The sequence below is a fragment of the Ostrinia furnacalis genome, unplaced genomic scaffold (genome assembly GCF_004193835.3).
Source record: "Ostrinia furnacalis isolate ACB-3 unplaced genomic scaffold, ASM419383v2 OfSCF4125, whole genome shotgun sequence".
In the NCBI taxonomy this organism is placed as follows: Eukaryota; Metazoa; Arthropoda; class Insecta; order Lepidoptera; family Crambidae; genus Ostrinia; species Ostrinia furnacalis.
In genome coordinates, this window is record NW_021134364.1 from 409780 (window position 1) to 429740 (window position 19961).

Sequence of the window (19961 nt, forward strand, 5' to 3'; positions counted from 1 at the left end):
TCCCAACTGGAAGGACTTCGAACTCGCCGGTGTAAGCACTTGCGACTTCAACTCCATCAGTTCTGGGTTGTAGATCTTCACTCTGTTCTTTGTTGTCCATAGGTGGGTCTAATATTTGCGAAGCTGGCCCGAGCCAAAAAGCGTAACACCACGCTCCTGTTCTCCAGGAACGCGGTGATATGTTTGCGGGATGGGGAATTTTGCCTTCTCTTCCGGGTCGGTGACATTCGCAAGTCGCATATCCTTGAGGCTCACGTGCGTGCCCAGATTATTCGGAAAAAGGTAATCTTTCGCCTTGATTGCCTGCAGTCACTTGCTATAACTATAGAGCGGTCACACACTGTCGGATTTGTAGGGAGCGGTTGACTTGGACGTCACTTTAGTTCTTCCTAAAGTATGTCAAGCCAGACGGACGTCATCTTTTTGTGTCAATCGGATCCAATCAACCCTGATAGTATGTGACCAAGCATTGTTGTGTATATTATTTTAATTTATAATTTTAAATCATGTTAATTTTTATTATGACCCATCTATGGACTTGGTCTTTGTGCGTTACTCACACTGCCTGTTGTGTTTGCTTACTTTTTCACAATGTCTGCTTTCTTATCTTGCGTGTGTTCTTTGCTTTAACAACTCACAACAGCTTTAATTGAGACTATTCAAACAATATTGGCCTTCGTTTTTTGCACTTAACCAGAAAGACTAAAATAAGTAACAGTATCACTATGTTAGTGTGTTAAAGACCAATTAGACATGAGGCCAAAAAAATACGCCTGTTATATTGTTAGTATTGTTTTTATGAGTTTCTCAAAGTATCGTCGTATCAAATTTTGGCTTATGTATTTTGAAGCCGTTCCAAGATTTGGTTAGATGATCCCGTCAATCATCTAAATATTAGCTTTATTGTCTTTCTGATTCAAATTGACGCCACAATTTTATTGGAAGAATATAGATAGGTGTGATTTCCGGTGTATACTTAACCAACACGTGATACACAGATGTTTTAATATAATTGAATGCACGTATGTAATATGTACCTACATACACAATATAATAAGTTTTGTTCATACGAATGCCTGTTGCCTATACTGGAACTAATCAAAGCATTTGGAACGGTGAGTCATAGCGATCAATACATTTAAGTATTTCAATTAGAGAAAGCAATATGTATGTGAAATTGATTTAATACAATTTAATAATCCCAAGGCTGATGTATATCATTTTGATTCAAATTCTTATAAAAGGTTATTAGAGCTGTTGTGTTTTAAAGCTATTATCTAGTTTTCAGACTGAAACATCCTGTCATTATATAATTTTATTGACGTAGATTAGTAACAGCATCTGCTGTATGAAATTTACTTATTCATATTTTAATATTTAGCAGATGACGCTATAAAAATAAACAGCTTATCGTTTATACAGTTTATACAGTCTGGATACTACATAATGACACCACTAACACCTGAATAATGTCTGAATGAATAATTTAATGAATGAAATATTATATTCTTGAACAAAACGACTGCAAACATTTACATGCAACTAACATATTCGTACATACATATTCTTTTATACTGTAAAGTTTAACTGTTCTTCTTTTATTGATAAAATTTAATACTTTCGGTGTCAATGTTTTCAGTCTTTTTTTGCAAATCTGTAAATTAATATAACCGCTAACTTTGGCTTACCTAATCCATCATAAATCAATGAAATTATTTTACAAATCCAGAACATAAATGTTTATGAATAAAAATATTTAAATTGATGTTAAGCTCTATCACAATCCAACACTATTTTCAAGCAAATTGTGCGGTAATTTTGGGGTTTTTAATAAGTATAAAAGTTATAAAAATAATCTTCTAAAAGTGGATTCGGGTAAACGGTTCATTCTATTGTTTTAACTATAAAAGGGATTGTAGATAGAACTAACTTTGAAATCATTGCAAAGCTCGAAGTTCACCAACAGAATCTTAATTTGTCACTAGCTTAACTAGAGCACAATTTTATGTTCTGTTTATACATATATTTTGTCATTTGTTTTTGTTACTCACTTCAAATACATTCTTAGTAAACTCTTTTGGTGAATTCGGGCATAACAACGCTTAACTAACAACAAAACTGACCAAAATAAATCACCAAACTTATAACTTACTCCCACCCACAGATTACCAGGGAGGGTGAGGTCCTGCCGTTCTACCAACAGGAGCTGAAGGTCGGCGCCGACGGCGAGGAAGACCGGCTCATGTTCATCTGGCCCATGACCATCGTGCATAAGATCAACGAGAAGTCCCCGCTGTATAACCTGTCCGCATCTGATATGCTGAGGGAGAGATTTGAAATCGTCGTTATGTTGGGTGAGTTTGTTACTTATTTTGTTTGTTATAGTGCTCAAATTCCTTAGTATCATTTCAGCCAAATGACGTCCACTGCTAAACAAAGGCGTACTCTAAAGATTTCAATAACGACCGGTCCTGCGCTGCCTGCATCCAGGTACTTCCCGCGTCCTTCACTAGATCGTCGGTCCACCTAGTGTTCCTTTGTATAAGATCACCATAAGTTAAACAAAGACATTTTGTAAAAGCTAAAGCTAAAACAAATATTTTACCTCATTAATCAAACATGCAGTAAATGCAATAAATTCACTAAGGTGGGCGCCAAAACCACTTACCTACATTTGAATTGTCTTAAGGCGTTGACCTGTATCATTGATCTCTTACTGTCAGCTTAATGATGTTATAAAATTAAATACAAAGTATTGCTCCCCTACTTAAAAATTACGGACTCTTACAACTAGTGTAAAAAATCATATAAATCGGGAGTTATATCACCAAAATCTAAAGCCGACATACCTACTTAAAATATCCCATCAATCTTATAGAAATAGCCATCACATATTTCGTCTGAGACTAAAATGTCCAGCGGAAACAACATAATTTTCATCACGATTTGCACACTGCTTGATATTACTCATCTCCATACGAACTGCGATCAGATATAAAATCAAATTAATACCGTCTCTACAAATAGTCCCAATCTAATAAAAGAAATAGTTGAAAGTTGTAGTATGACGTCATACGATAACGAACGATATCTCCACATGCTGTTGGCACTTCCGTGACACCATCTTGGTCGGATGCCCTAAACTTTGCAAGCGAAACGTGAGAAAATGCTCTATGTACCCATGTACACGTTTACAACGGTTTCGGAGCTATAAATAGCAGTAATTACAACTGTTTTTCAAGTATTTAAGTGTTATTTATTTACCACAAAATAGACGAATTCGTTCCAATGTCATATTTAACTATAAAAAATAACGACAAGCAATAACAGAAATAGTTACGTAGATACATCTATGCCCTGAGCACGAATGACTCTTATAATCGTATTCTTTAAACAATCGTATCAACACTGTTTTGATTTTCAAACAAAAAATAAATAATTACCATAATATCATAACGAGCATATTTGTTCGTGCTTAGGGAACTCTACGTGTTCAAAAATACGTGTGAACTCAAAATAGTTCCTAACTATATTTAAATTGTTTCCTCAACACGTTACTTATTCGTGCTCCAACTAAAACAATTAGTTATTTTGTGCTGCAAAGTTCTAATACTCGTAGTTCGTGGACAAAACATCGTTCAAACAAAAACAATAGAGCGATAAAACATAAACGGAAACTGCGTGTATGATAAAACACGTACAGGTTAAAAATACTGTTTTAACCTGAAGACTAAATACAAAAGCTATAGAAAATTACTTTGTTATTACTTGCGCGAGAATTTTTTTTATTCTTGACTTCCATATTAGGTACTTGAGTACATAATTTTTCAATTTATTTTTAGTGTAATTCCATAATTAACCTTTAAATAAATAGCTCTATATTATCTTCATAAATAAATCAAATTATTTATTTGTATTCGTCTTACCTACTTAAAATAAAATAATACTCTCACACATTTATGCGTATTTCAACACATAAAATAATCATAAACCGTACAAAGTAGGTGGGTCAACGATCGGTCGTTCGAACACAAACAGTGTGTTATGTTTCGTTCGTCAATATTTATAAATTGATAGCCATAAAATCGCAAAACGTCATCATTTGTTTTTTTCTCTTTCAGAGGGTGTGATCGAGTCGACAGGCATGACAACTCAGGCTCGTAGCAGCTTTTTGCCTTCTGAAATCTTATGGGGTCATCGCTTCGAAACCATGGTCACCTTCAGGAAGGACACCGGGGAGTATGAGGTAAGGAATTGGCAATACAAAAGTACAGTCAACGGCATATCAGACTTACTATGTTGTTGCAACATCGCCCCTATTACAAAGTACATATTTTATATGTCACAGCGTTTAGTTTGATATATCTTACATTATGTCACAGTGTTTACTCAAATGTGTCGTCCGTTCATTGAAATCCTTTTATTTTTAAAAGTGAGTTAGTTCAGGATTACGTCAATGGAATAGCGTTAGAACAATCTAGATTAATATTTAGCATAAATAAGTACTTGTACGTAAGTAATTTTATCTTTTCTCAACTTAAACATGTACCTAGGTATATTCGGGGAATTCTATTTTATGAACGTATCCAATTAGTAAATGTCAATTAACAAATTGGCAAAACAACATTTATATGATTAGGAAAGAGAATATAAGCAGACGTGAGAAATCTAGAGTCTTCCTTCGTGTACCAAGTAAATAATAAAGTTTTACATGCACTCATAAGTATATAAATAACACTTTTTTACATCCTTGCCGTCCGCGTCCCAGTTAAACTAACTCCCAAAAAACTTGCACAAATAATTACATACGTGCCAAATGTGTTTTGCATGTGTGAGATCGCAGCAAATATTTAAAAACCATCATGGCTACGTCTCTCTCATATTTCCAAGAAGCCAATAACATGTTTTGTTCCTTAATAAAACATACTGCATACTTACTGCATAATTAAAAGCCTTTTGAGAAACTTATTTGCGCACTAATAATAGCATTATTAATGACTTATCTTTGTCTGTACCTGTATGGGTATTTTCTTGCTAATCTTTTGATCGGAGATCATAGTATAAAAATAAAAATATTATTTTGTTTAGAGAGGAAATAAAGTTCCCATCAAATTCCATCGCCTTACACACAAAGTATGGATTTGTCGTTTTGTTTAGGAGTTCAAGTACAATTTTGAGTTGACTCTATGTACCAGATTCATATTTCCATCTGTATTTATCAACTTTCAACATTTTTAATTCCAGGTGGACTATACGAAATTCAACAACACGTATGAAGTAGACACGCCTTTATGCTCTGCCAAGCAGTTAGATGAACTCCGAGCTACTGTCTCCACCTCTCAGAAATTAGGTAATGATTCAACTACTAATCTTTCATTCTTGACATTGTATATACTCAGTTTACATACAAATTCTTTTTTTTTTTTTATAAATATCCTTGGACATTTTACACTGCGCTTCTAGTCCCAAACTAAGCAAAGCTTGTATTATGGTTACTAGACAACGGATATAAACATACTTAAATACAATTTTTTTTTTGTAAATACATCGATAGTGGAAGTATCAATTAATGTAAGGGACATTTTGGCCAAAATGAGTTATATATACCAACGCATTCAGAATTTTCGGCTCTATCGATTGGTATACTTGAAATGTTGATATCTTTAAAAAAATGTCCCTTACCTTAAACATTTTTAGTCGTCTGAATACGACTTTTGGGGAAACAAATGATTTAAAGGACGTAAATTCCTTTTAATAATACAATTCAGCTCTTACCCTAAACTGTTGGTTTTAACTTTTGAACTCATTGAACCTTACTTCATTTAAAACTTTTTGATTTATTATAATTAGGCCCTTACGTTAATATGCATATAGGATATCAATTACTTTTTTTGGTGGTGATATGCATTTAATGCCTCCCACTGACCGTGGAAGATCTAGGCACAATGCACAATGGCCTGAGTCGAGCCTCTCAACAAGGGGGTCTTAAAATGAAACATGGACAAGACAAAATCATGTCAAATGTCCGTGTTGCACCCACTCCTCTAAAGATTGGATACTCTACACTCGGCAGTTGTTGACACTTATATGTACCTAGTACAAACAGTTCAGTTAGGCTGGTTATAGTGTCACGCGGACCGTCCAGTGCGGATCAGGAATCGCTCGCTCCCTATCAGTTCATACAGATTGGCTGTGCGGAGCGATCCGCACTGACGGTCTGCGTGACACTAAAACCAGCCTTAGGTAGGTCTAACTTCGAGGAAGAGGTCAATCGTCGAATCCAACTCGGCTGGCAACNGTATATTATACATAGAAACACACCCAGTCCAATACAAACAAATATGTTCATGCAGACAAATGTTTGTACTGTGCGGGAATCGAACACGCAGCCTCCGGAATAGTAGTCCGCTTCGAACCACTACACCAAACGGCCGACTTATTGTCTTTATTATAAATTAAAATGTTACTTATTGAAAAAATAAGGCCAAGTTTTTTTCTGAACGTCCTATTTCAAGTAGGTACATGTAAAGTTTTGACTAGAGAATAATATACTGTTTTTTTTAAATTCCAGACAAAATCCTAGGCACCATACCAAAGACCTTCTCCAACGAGACACTAGACCTTAGCTCAGTCGACTCCATGTCCCTCGATGAGCACATCGAGATTAATATCCCCGAAGCGCGGGCCAGAGAGAACAGACTCATGGCTCAGACCAACTTCATACAGCACGTCAACGAGAAAGCCAGGAACTCCAGTCATACGCATCTAGCAGTTGAGAACGGTACAGAGATGCCAAGGAACCACGTGGAAAACAAAGATCCGAAAGAAAACCACAGCCATATGCATAGGAGCCATAGCCATGCGAGCATGAAGAGAGTGCATGGACTCACACCGAATGGCATCGGCCATGCAGGTCACCATGAAAAAATAGATGAGCATAGTAAAATAAGAAAGTGAGTTTTTAGTATTATGTTTCAAGATACTGTAGATATAGATAAACTAACTGCTTGTTCACTAATGATTGAAATACCAAAACAAAATTATGTTTGTCTGTATATTGATACTAATATAGAAGAAACTAAATGTAAAACCCGGAAAGGATTCTCATATCTTGACTTTGACACAAATTCCCAAGTATTTTTACTGACACTGTTTTAATATGATGTTTTGCAAATCATTATGAAACCAATTTATGAATATTAATCAAGGTGAACGTTTTTTAGGAACTTTTTAAAGAGGTTCGCGATTCCGCTACTGAGTGAAGGGTCAAAAAAACTCCCGCGATTTGCTTCATTCCAACGTTTGGCTATCTGGAGGCAAAAAGCTAATGGTAAAGCACCCTGACACTCCTAGGGAGGAATTCGTAGGAGTATCACTGTTTCTTAACTTAGGTTTTCAGAAAATCATACAATAATCTTTCCTTTTAATAAAGTTTTTGAAGCATGAATCCCAAATTAATTGCTTGAGGGTATCAATCGGGCATTCTCCAGTAAAAACAGCATACGACTGCAACCCACTGCTAATGCCGTTAGTTTTAAACCAGTTTTACCTCCAATCGAATGATGATAACACGTCATGTATTATTTCACGTTCGAAGCACTAAACATGTTTTTTCTTTACAGATCCCCTAGTGCAAATTTCATAGGAGAGAAGCCAGTGATTCCTATCCTAGTGACGTCACCGGAGCCGGAACCCGCGTGACGTTTCCTTCACAAAGACAACCCGCCGGCCGTCGCGCGGCGCAAGCCAACCAATCGCGTGACGTTCTTCGACGAATCCACCAATAGCGTGAGATCTTTAGACAATTTAACGAATCGCGTGAGTTTTATCGACGCGTTGACCAATCGCGTGAGGTTTATCAACGCTCTGACCAATGAGTCACACCAACAGGTTAGGATTTAATTAGAATTTACATCAATGAAACTTCTACAGTTCTCATCAACTTTTAATAGAATTGTTATGGTTACGACGTCACTGCGTGTATTTACCCAATATTTCCCAATTTGAATACGTAATTTTTTATTCATATGCTATGACGTCACTACGCGAGTCATCTGGCTCATGTGCGTGTCACTCGATACCAACGAGTGTTAGCTATTACTAATAGATAGAATAAAAATAAAAACATATTTTCTTCCTCAAAAATTTCAAATTCCTACTTATGTTGGTGTGACTTATTAAGAGCGGTGTGATGATTAGAATAATAAAAATCGTCGACGGCCTGACCAAGCGTGCGGTTCGACATCTACGATACCTAGAGAAAACATCGGTGATGTACGTACTCAACTTGGCTCTAGCACTACGTGCGCCTAAAGAAAATGTACAGTTGGTAAATCAAACAATATTACATCAAAAATTGTAAGTCAAAAATAATTTGTTGTTATAAAAACACTTCAACGTTGCCAACTCAACTGTGCAATTTTCATAGAATAGCAAGAATGTGGAGTAAAAAAACATAGACTGTTTAACTAAATTAAATTAGGTATTTAGGAAATAAAGTGCTTCGAAATGCTGTAATTTATACCAAATTATTATTTATAATTTGTAACCTACGAATTGGTCTCTAAAAGACAAATAAACTCAATGTACTTATAAGTTAGAATCGCACTGTGCTTTTCATCCACGTTGAAAACACCTATTCTCGTACTTACCATTATAATGATACTTTACCAATAAAATGACACAAATGGCATTGCTTTAATTGCGTTGTTGATACTGTTATTAATTAACATCAATAGAAACCTAATGTAGAATGATTTTTATCGATTTCAAACAACTGACCATGTTTTAGCTTATTTTTACCCGATTGAGCTGGGTACTTCGCTGAATGCGCCACCCGTTAGCGTCGATGTGACGTCACGGCTGCCAGGTGCGCATAGGGTTGCCAGGCGTCCGGCTTTAGCCGGACATGTTTGGCTTTTTAAGGTCTTGTCCTGCCAAATATTGGCTTGTCCGGCCTGTCCGGTTTTTGTTAGGCTTTTTATGTGGATGCCACGCCAGGCGAAAGTCGAGTCACAGAATAATATCAAGCGCACGCATCAGGATGATAGGCAACCGATGATGATAATACCCACTCGTGAGCTATGACACTAATTAAACCCCCCTTCCCCGTGACATGTCCGGCTTTTAGGGTAAAATGTCCGGCCAAATGAAGCTCAGAGTCCGGCTTTTGTGTTTTTGGACCTGGCAACCCTAGGTGCGCAGTTAATTCAATCGGTTTGTAATAGTGTCAACCACTCAATCAAGAAAGCTTATACCTAATTTAAACATCGTCACTAGTAAGAAACATTAGTGTTAGTGTTATCTAACCAAAAGTATCATTTCATTTGGCATACACTCAAGTCGATGTACCAGATAGGGTTGTATTTAGTTCAAGTATTTATTTAGAAACAAATTAATGACTAGTTGTGGCGAAGCGAGATCTATAAAGCTTTAAAGAAGTAATTGAAAGTTGTCTCTCCGCTAAAATATGTATTAGTTAATCAAAGAACCAATGTTAGTTTTCCATCAATACCTATTACCGATGTTTTCACTTCTATAGAATAATGCAGTGGCTGGTCTCTCTATTTATAATTAGACCAATAAAGAATTCCAAATTGATGTCTGTTTAGATGCAATTAACATAGTTAACTTTCCAGTGTATATGACCCCTGATTTATATGAATTTATAGTAAATGGCCAAAAATTGTCTTCCTATGTATTTGAAAATTGACTCAAAATTGTTAACTGATAAAATCTGAAAATACTGACGTATAACGTCTTATGTCTTATTGTTATTGTATGGGGTTCCTGTATAACTATGGAACCCCAAAATGGTGCAAATCAAAAGTATTCTCTTAAAAGTCTGTGAACAGCTACTTAGTTACGTAAGGCATTATAAATGTACAATGGCCAGCAAGTCAAACGATGGATTGACGACTTCCTCAATGAATTTTGAAATTTATATTTCCAGTATAAGATTCAAAATCGATTGAGATGTGAGTATAACATTTAGGTAGGTTGATGTGCTGGCGATCGTACTTAGTAGCTTAGTTATAAAGTGCCTAATGCTTACATTAAGTAAATTATATTTAGCTTTACTGATATATTGGAAATGTTATACAGGGTGATCGAGTCCTTTTGAAATATGTCATTTCCTTACTGAAATTGATTTTTTAAGTACCAGCATTATTCCCAGTTGATTTTAAATTGAGAATTTATGTATTCATCTACACATTGTAAAATAAATTATTTAAAAGAATTTCTTCCACTAACTTATGTAAACCAATTTTACGCTATTTGTTTTCGTTACAATTCCGTTGTCTAAATCCTGAAGTTAAAAAAATATTCAAAGTCAGATCATATTCGCAAATGTTATATTTGTACAACAAAAAATGTGATATAAATGTAAGTCAATGTATAGTATTATTCGGCTTCCAAAACAAAATGGGCACTTTGTTATTATTTAGATTTAATATTTTATAAATAAACGTTAAGTGTTAGTGTTACTAATGCTTGTTATTGGTACAAATATTTAATGACCAGCTCGGCTAGAATGCGCGTCGTGATAAAATCTTATCGATGACTTCAGACGACAAATGTATGGGTTTATCGCGTAAAATCGATAAAATGGCGTGATAAACGCTTATCGTGGCGCGCATCCTAGGCCTACAGTTTATAATTTGAACGAGCGATTTCCAAGATTTTTCTACGGTTGCTACGACTAGGAGCTACGAAATTAGGGACTTTCGTAGCACCGGCTACGATTTTCAGCGTGTTCCTTTTTATTTCAACTTATTTTAATAATTATTAACTTAACTAAAGAAAAACTTACTTCGGACTTTAATACATTTTCTTTGAGTTATAATTTTATTGTAATTTTATAGACTTGTACAAAGTTTTTTTTTAATTTTCTTGGAAATTGCTTCTCTGATTACTCCTCCCAGATTATTATGTATTAAAGTAGTCTGTAGAAGGACCTAATGTTTTGAGAATGTAGTTTTGTTATAGTTTCCATCTGTATCAGGGGTCTAGGCGGCGCGGGCGCCGTAAACAAAAGCTTGTATTAGCCTGATAGTTTATATCAGAATAAATATTTATTAGTATACACGACTTTTATTTACATACCAATTACTGAAACTGTTAGATGACACTATAACGTGAGTAAGTTAACTTTGACTTAGATTTCTAAACTTAGGTTGATATTTAATTTTATTAATTTACAAATTACATTTGCAATAATTAAGTTACAAATATTTATTAAATGAAAAGTTAATTGCTAATTTTAAAGCTATATTAATTATGCTAAGTCGGTACAAATAAGCTTTTATCTCCTGCGTTTATTTAAAAATTACTTGACCTTAAACTAAATTATATTAATTAATCTAAGCTACATACGATAAAGATTGCGCGAACTATTGTTAAAAAAATAAGCAGACAGTAATTGAAAATAAAAATAGGTAATCACTAAAATCCTAAAGAAAAAAAGAATGACTTCCCTACGTCGGGCGTCGCAAGATGGCACTACTGTTCAGTTTCAGTATCTTACAAATTATTCGTTTATTCTCAAAATACAATCACAGATGATGCTATATCTGCACCCAGTGAGATTGTTATCAAGAGCAATTCTGCGATATAAAAAAAACATCCCTACCACAATAATAATGTACGTGGTATAATTTACACCTTGAGTGAGCGAGAAAATGAATACCCTAGCTCTTACTAAGCCTAGTATTTCTCTTCTTCACAACCGACTCGTCTTCGCTGGATGACGTATGCTCCTCAGGGTCAGGTCTGTTAAAGTAGTCAGGCGGGTACTTCACCGACAGAGGCCGGTTGCTGTTGTTGATGCTAGCTCGCTGGATCGCGTCTACCACCAGTCGGTCGGCGATTCGGGAGAGAGGAGAGCTGGGAGCGTGCGAGGAGAGCGAGTGTCGGAGGATGATCGGCGAGCTGGATCCCAGGTAGGCTGCAAATGATAATGTTTGTGTGAGAAGAGGTCACTTTTTTATTAGTTTGGGCCCAGGTGGATTAAGGCTTGCATGATTTTTCTAAACCTCATAAAAATATAGCCTTGTAGTAGTTTTAATTTGAGCTGAGTAGTCGTCCCGTTTTGGAGCTTAACACTCAGCAACGATTTAGTTGCGTCACTGCTGAACATAGGCCTCCACCAATGATTACCACAATGACCGGTTGGTGGCGGCATATAGTGCTTTCTATGAGGTCGTTGGTCCACCATATCAACGATTTAGTTATTTAATTTAATTTCATTAATTATGAATCTTGACGTAATATTGTAAATTAATTAACATTTTCGACTAAAGTTTAGCGATAGATATCGCAGAACATGATTATACTTGAGCTTTCTATTACGCCATCATCTTGTCACATTGATCTTATTTAATTTACTGTAAATCTTATTATACTAGTAAGGTACTCTTGCACATTAAAAACTTACAGAAATAAGACAAACACATCCATAGACGCCACACACGTAGAAAGCTTTACATTACACCAACACAATGTAGCACCAAAGTAGTAGGTACTGATTATTACTCTGTGGTAGTAGTTTAAAAGTTTTACCAGAATTTTAGGAAATGGAATTATGCACACTTATTTCATAACTTTTAAGTAAGGTGTATCAATTGGTAGGAGAGCTGAGTCTGATCTATCTGTATTTCGCCCTATAAAATTTTTAGCCCAAGTTGATTGGAAAATAATCAGCTCGAATTTTGGCAATAACATTGGAATAATATTAAATTCACGATGGTGATGTTACGAGTATAAAAGATCTTGTGAAACTTTTTCGCCAATCTGTGTATTTTGATCAGTGCATTTATTTACAATCAGTTTCTCTCTTATTTACTTTATCATTCTATCTCTTCATAGATTTGATAAGGTGAGTAAGTACTCCTAAATTAGGACAGTAGGTATTTCATATCCTTATAATCAAACACTGTGTTGTCTCTTATTATTTTATTGAAACAATATTCGAAAGAAATTAAGCTAAACTCGTTATAGCGTTAGCTTAATATTTGTGATATTTTCATTTTCAATAAATATAAGAGTAATTTTAAATCTTCTTTAAGTCAAGACTAAGTTTGTTCATAATGATTCCTTAGTTTCCATTGCAATAGAATTTTATGATTTTACAATGAGGTAAGTAACTGCATAGTTTCCTTAGTAAATACTTTAATGGGTAGTCTATAGTATAGTCATCATTATCTTGGGTGTAGTAAATCAAACACATAATATCAACGTCACAACACAAATAATTATTCATTCAATATTTACAATGTAGGTACCTTGATTTTCTCAAGTCAACATAGATACATGTGACTTCTTCATAATATTAATATGAAACATGTATTAGTAATATCAATGAATTTTTAACATCTCTGTATAATTAATAGTACTATATTAATTGATAATAAACTTATATACATTTGCTTATACATGCTGGCCGGTTAACAAAATTTTACAGTTTGTCAAAGATTTTTTTATGCATTTCTACATAAATGAGCCGATTCTTCAATCATTAATGGTAACTTTCCCCGAATAAAGTTTGATATTTTGACAGATTTTGTACAATTTATAATGTCCGTCAAAATGTTACCCTTATTAAAAAAATCGGCTCTAATATTTACTTTGTTATAGGGAACGTCTTCAGTTACACCGGCCAACGGTATAGGTATACTTTGTACACGTTGCATTGTGATACGAAATAAAGCGACTCCTACTTACAACTACACTTATTAGATTTTAAATTAAATTTAAATAAAACCTAATACAAACTGGTAACTTTAATAATCTAGTGGAATGTTTTGAAAGTTTTTCACAACCCTAATTTATTTATTTTTTGAGATTCAACGAAAATTCAAACACCATATTTAATTGAGACTACAAGACATTGGAATGCATTAATTTAACTACACAAAATAACTGACTAGTATAGTACCTAATATACTGTAGGCAACTGGAATTCATTTGTTTATTCATAAATCTGTAAATTAGCTAACGTAAACTTACACCTAAATATCTCATAACGAGATTTTTATTAAGCAGATCCTTTCCTTAAATAATACATACTCTTATTAAGATATTCTTTTTAAGACAATTCTTTCTTGTTTTCAACTTTTAACTTTCCTACAATCTTCGAGATTATTTTACAGATCCTACGTATAATTCCACTTCCATTTATGACGTTTATTTTCTAAAATATTTGTTTCTGATTCGTTCACAGGGTCACAGTGAAGTCGCCGTCCTTCTGCTCTGCTTTCGGCTCTGGTGGTCGTTCTGGCATCTTGAGGACCAGCTGCTGGTGGTCTGAGCTCTCTGTGGTACATCACAAACATTAAGTTACAAACACAGACATGGACAGCGACAGGCGAGAAAGAAGGAGAGTCGAGAAGGGTTTACACAAGGAGGTTTTCAAAAAAGTGTTTAAGTAACTTAAGTAAGTGCTTTATATTCTTTGTCTGTACATGTGTACATGTTTTTCATAGTTGGGGATTACATGGCGTTGTATGATATTTTATACATACGAGTATATGTCTAAAATGATAGTGAGTGGTGTGCTAAATGTGTGCGACTCCACTATTCGTAAAATATAGAGTTTTAATACACAAATAAATATTTGTCATATACAGGCTCCATACAATAACATTTTCTCTCTGTTTTTAGAGTTTCCTATTGATAAATACCTAGCGCTAATATAAAGTTACTGGCCGGACCCCTAATAAAATAATCGACGGTTATTATGGGTTGAGTTGCGGTCATATAGCAGTGGGCTACCTAATACGCATATGACTTGAAAGCGAGATAAATATGAAATAAGTATTAAATAATTATTTTTCATAACGAATATTCATTAAAATAATAGAACGTTTATAAATATAACTTAAAAACAATCTAGTATTGAAACTTACTCGACTGAAAATTTTTATTAGTAAGTGTGAATATTTCACAACTGTAACATAAATGGTGCATGCATTAGGTATTAATATTGACCATTGTGTTTAGAAACGTGGCAAACTTATGTAGGTACAAAATAATTGAAGATGCTGAATGATTGGACTAAGAACCAGTGAAAGCCAAACCCTCGTTATTTACCTAAATAACATTCAATGAAAAAAGTTCACCTAATGCGTTTTCTTCGTACTTAGTAGGTACGTGCGCATACTGCATATTGTAAAATTTCCTCTAAAGGTCGCATTCGAGTGTTGACTCTCGAGACACAACATCTTGATAACACCGTTATCAATCTTCCTACACTTCGTTGACCTAGTGTTAGAAGTACTTAACACTCGGTTTGGAGTTAAAGTTACTTGCAATCATGAATTTCCATCAAAAGGTATTTTTACCATTACGTATGAGTGATATTGAATGAAAATCTCTGAAATTAACATCAAATACAGTGCTAGAAAGGTACTTAATTTTACAATATCTTAAGCATTAATATTTTGTAATCGATTAAGTAATTTTAATCAAGCTAGGTAACTTCATTTCGGGTTTCTGTTAATCATCTTGTCAAAAAGAACTACAAGATAACGATTATTATGATGCCATCAGTCTCTGGAATTTAGATCCTAAAGATTATTTCGAGTTTGTGTGTTTGCGAAATGAAAACCCTGCTGATAACGGAAAAATGACAGATTTTTAGTCACCGCGTCATCACAAACACCAGTAATAAAATGCAATGATCATTATACCCTCACATGTTGGTGGAAATGTTAGTCACCTGTATTTACATAAGTATTGAAGAAACAAGGAGTTGGTTAATAACGACACCTCATCAAACTGGATGTGAGACCATTTACAGTAATTGATGAAACAAAGAGGTCCATACGAATGTGTGATGTACTCAAATTGGTCATGACGTCCACGTTCTTTGGGTAGCGAAACAAATGTATCCTGTACCGAAAAGGGGGGTGGTTACACTGGGAATCAATTTGGCAAAACGGTACATCCTGCTGGGATTCTATAATGGGTCTACAATTATTATGTCGTCTACATGGGTGAATATCCCAAACACGTTTTTTACGCGGCGGAGCTGAGAATCGATGGGAGAAATGTAACTAGAGCGATGATTTTTTTTCTGTATATAGTTTATACAGCGTTTTACACGATAGCAAAGTCTTCAGGACAATAGGTAGTTATTTTATGTACTAAAAAAATTTTCAAAGACCCAAAATCTAATAGCGGTGGCGCGTCCTAACTCTATTTCTACTCATAAATTGTGTTATTCCTTCTTTCTCGGGTATTCTAGTAACTTAAAAATAGTATAGCCATAAAATACATTAAATAAGACTTCCAAATGATATGAAAGAAATGTGATATTTCATATTTTAAGTGTTTTAAATAGCCTTTCAAAACTGTCCCACGAAAAAAAGCAATTACAGTGGCTCAATTTCGACACTCTCTTACTTCTCCAAAGAAGCTTTGAGAGACGTAGAGTTCTTCTTCCCTGCATCACTCAACTGTGTCCTCCTGATCGGGCTATAAAGACTTGCGACTTGTGGTATTGTTTTTCCAGCAGACCCGTAAATATTTGTATCAGCGGCACAGGAATACAAAATTTTTCAATTTCGGTGGCAAGTGTATGAGTGAAAGCTACTTACTTAGATGCTAAACGATTCTTTAACATGATTAAAGTTTGGTGTTTTGTTGTATCTGCATACAGAAATTATTGATCAGAATTATAGTTTTCTTTATAATTTGAATTTTGTAACAGTTTTTCAATTCCGGTGGCGCAATTTCGGTGGCTCCGGTGGCGAATCTATTGCCGGAATTGGTCTTATTGGCTCTGGAGCATTGTACCTAGGTCTACTAAGGTCTCAGTCATAACTACAATATCGTCAGTGAATCGAAGTTGTGTGATGTACTCGCCGTATCTTGATACTGAGCTCGGTCTAGCTCAGAAGCTTGAAAACCTCTAAGTGGGAGGTANCGCCGTATCTTGATACTGAGCTCGGTCTAGCTCAGAAGCTTGAAAACCTCTAAGTGACCTCCCACTTGAAGACTTTAAAAGATTATGGTGTCTAACTCTGAACCCTCGCAGCAATCAGATAAGTTTCGAGTTCTGATCTTGGGGGAGGGCTGATATGATGAAGTTTTCATACAAATACTTCAGAAGTTGCATGTATCGACAGTCAATTTGACGCCATTAAAGAGACTGTAGCACAGCCCAGGTCTTGACCGAATCGAAGAAGGTACAAAAAGGCCAATAATAATGACTGACTGGGCTGGAAAACGTAGCGTGGGCAGGCCTCCTACTAGGTGGACCGACGATCTGGTAAAGGTCGCGGGAAGAGCCTGGATGCGGGCAGCGCAGGACCGTTCATTGTGGAAAACCTTGGGGGAGGCCTTTGTCCAGCAGTGGACGTCATTTGGCTGAAACGANATAATAATGACTGACTGGGCTGGAAAACGTAGCGTGGGCAGGCCTCCTACTAGGTGGACCGACGATCTGGTAAAGGTCGCGGGAAGAGCCTGGATGCGGGCAGCGCAGGACCGTTCATTGTGGAAAACCTTGGGGGAGGCCTTTGTCCAGCAGTGGACGTCATTTGGCTGAAACGAACGAATGACTGATTATAGTCCTCAGTCTTCTGCATAATTTGACGCAGCATTAAATATGTATACGTAGTATTACGAACGTCTTTTCGAAAATGAGGTTGTCTGGGAGACTGGATGTTGGATAGCGAGAGTGTCATGTTTCAGGAAAAAGCTGCCTCACCTGACTCTGGACCATCGCCAACGTCCATTCCATTCCAGTCTCTAGCACCACCACCATGTCTTATTTTTTGGTTTATCGACCAATAAACATGGTGGTATTTAAGAGAAATTTAGTACTAGCATTCCATCTGATTTCATAAGCTCAGTTGTGATTTCATTATCTCCTGGTACATATCTTGTTGTTTTTAATAGGGCATTCTAATCTCACTCAAGCTAAAGTCTAGGATATCTTCGCTAAAGTGTCGGAATAATCTNCGCGCGTCTGTGTTTCAAAAACCGGGACAAAAAGTATCCTATGTCCATTTCCAGGACTCAAACTATCTCTATGCCAAATTTCATCAAAATAGGTTTAGTAGTTTAGGCGTGAAAGCAAGACAGACCGACAAACAGAGTTACTTTCGCATTTATAATATTACTATAGATTACCCTACAGCCAATAGGGGCGGAACATCAAAGAAAAATGTAACAAAAACGGGAAATATTATTCAAACTATATTCAGACGAAGTCGCGGAAACAGCTAGTCCTTAGAATATTCTTATTTGTGTCCGCAAGTGCTATTTTTCCAAGCGTTTTGTATTTTTCAAACTAAAAGATAAAGATGCAAGCGAAATTAAAAGCATAAGAGGTTTTTCATTCAGTCCTTTTAGAAATAATAGCTTGCCAGAGCGCTGGCCTTTATGCTACTTTCTCGGAATTTTTTATAGCTCTTGAGAAGTTTCAATGAAAATTCGCAGTAAAGAAACATTTTATTACGAAGTTATCAGCATAATATGCACGTATTTTAATTGAATAGAATAAAGGATATTACGATATCTATACTAATCTATACTTAATATTATAAATGCGAAAGTATGTCTGTCTGTCCGTCTGTCTTGTTTTTACGCCTAAACCACTGAACCGATTTTGATTTTTGGCATAGAGATAGTTTGAGTCCCGAGAAAGGGCATAGGATAGTTTTTATCCAGGTTTTTGAAACAGGGACGCGCGCGATAAGTCTTTCCGTGGCAGACAAATTTCCACGCGGACGAAGCCGCGGGCGGAAAGCTAGTTGGGAAATATGTAGTAATCGTACATAATTTAATCTACATTATTATGTATGTATATAAAAGAGAAATCTCACTCACTGATTAATCACGAAATCTCAGAAACTAAAACACCCACAAACTTGAAATTTGGCAGGTAAGTGGTTCCTTATAGGGTGTAGACATCCGCTAAGAACGGGGTTTATAAAAGTAAACCCCTAAGAGGGTAAAACGGGGTCCACGCGTACGAAGTCGCGGGCGGCCGCTAGTAGTATAATAAATTCCAAGGACCTACCACCTATAAAAGCTAAGTTAGCTAAGTTCAATATTTATAATTCCCTAGTTTGTTTTGTACGTAAATGCCGTTTACAATAATAATGTAATTTAACTAATATAATCAATCTGATAACAATTTGTCCAATTAATACGGCATATTGTAATTGACGTTGCGTTGGAGAAATTGGAATGTTAATTGATAATTAATACTATACGTACAATAATTATGCATGTATTCCAAGATCTGTCCACAATTTGTAAAGCAAGGTGTAGTAGGTACCTACTAAAATTTTAATAAAAAGGCTAATAGTCCCGTTAACCCCTCGTGATAAGCTTAGAAACTTGTGCATTGTGTACGAGTGGGTTTACCACAATGGTATTCAACGTGCCCGTGACGCGCACCCGCAATGCACAAAACTGCCCTTCAATTATTAGAGCACTCACGTCATTAAATGCGCTTCTCGCGAAAAAACCTCATATTGACGTGTTTGTTGACAGTATGGCTCAGTATATTTTGGAGGTATACCTACAATTTTCTGTCGCATAGTATTTAAGCACCTATGTATGTAAATCGAGTATTATGTACGTATTATGGACGTTTTGGGTAAAACTGTAAGTCCACAGTGAATTATATAAATAAATAAATCATTTATTTATATGGTTTAGCGCCGGGGCTCGAACCCGCGGTCCTCGGATCTCGATTCGGCCAGTCTAACACCAACACAATATACTATTTGACGAATATTGACACCATTCCCCAATTATTCGAAACAACAACTTTTCATTCATTCTGGTCTTAAAAAAATATTTAAGTAGGTAATTAGGACCTGTAACTAGAGATATTTTTGGTTGCATTGTGTGTGATTGAAAAACGTAGTTAATTGAGTTGACAAAATAGTGACGTCAATTGCTTGTATTGCCATACAAAATATATGGGAGAATCTCGTTGT

The 19961-nt window shown here is 35.5% G+C and overlaps 2 protein-coding genes across 13 annotated transcripts in view; one reads left to right on the forward strand and one right to left on the reverse strand.

Annotated features, from left to right (window-relative positions):
• Window positions 1–10209, forward strand: part of LOC114358869 (G protein-activated inward rectifier potassium channel 3) — a 43926-nt gene extending 33717 nt beyond the window's left edge. Inside the window, exons 5-11 of one of the 5 annotated variants that reach the window (XR_003656399.1) lie at window positions 2165–2354; window positions 4122–4246; window positions 5245–5350; window positions 6572–6953; window positions 7224–7330; window positions 7623–8869; window positions 9197–10209. Coding sequence is in view for 4 of the 5 variants with exons in the window: in XM_028313009.1 (XP_028168810.1) it covers window positions 103–282; window positions 2165–2354; window positions 4122–4246; window positions 5245–5350; window positions 6572–6953; window positions 7224–7330; window positions 7623–7645 (1113 nt within the window). In the remaining variant the exon portion in view is untranslated. Of the gene's footprint in view, window positions 1–102; window positions 283–2164; window positions 2355–4121; window positions 4247–5244; window positions 5351–6571; window positions 6954–7223; window positions 7331–7622; window positions 8870–9196 lie in introns of those variants that run through there. The other 4 variants (XM_028313009.1, XM_028313011.1, XM_028313012.1 and 1 more) reach the window with 4 other exon arrangements.
• A 131-nt stretch (window positions 10210–10340) lies between these two features.
• Window positions 10341–19961, reverse strand: part of LOC114358870 (G protein-activated inward rectifier potassium channel 3) — a 38728-nt gene continuing 29107 nt past the window's right edge. For 5 of the 8 annotated variants that reach the window (XM_028313013.1, XM_028313018.1, XM_028313014.1 and 2 more), the window contains exon 4: window positions 10341–11947. In XM_028313013.1, the coding sequence (XP_028168814.1) occupies window positions 11691–11947 (257 nt within the window). In that variant the 3' untranslated portion in view covers window positions 10341–11690. Of the gene's footprint in view, window positions 11948–13234; window positions 14314–19961 lie in introns of those variants that run through there. The other 3 variants (XM_028313020.1, XM_028313021.1, XM_028313019.1) reach the window with 2 other exon arrangements.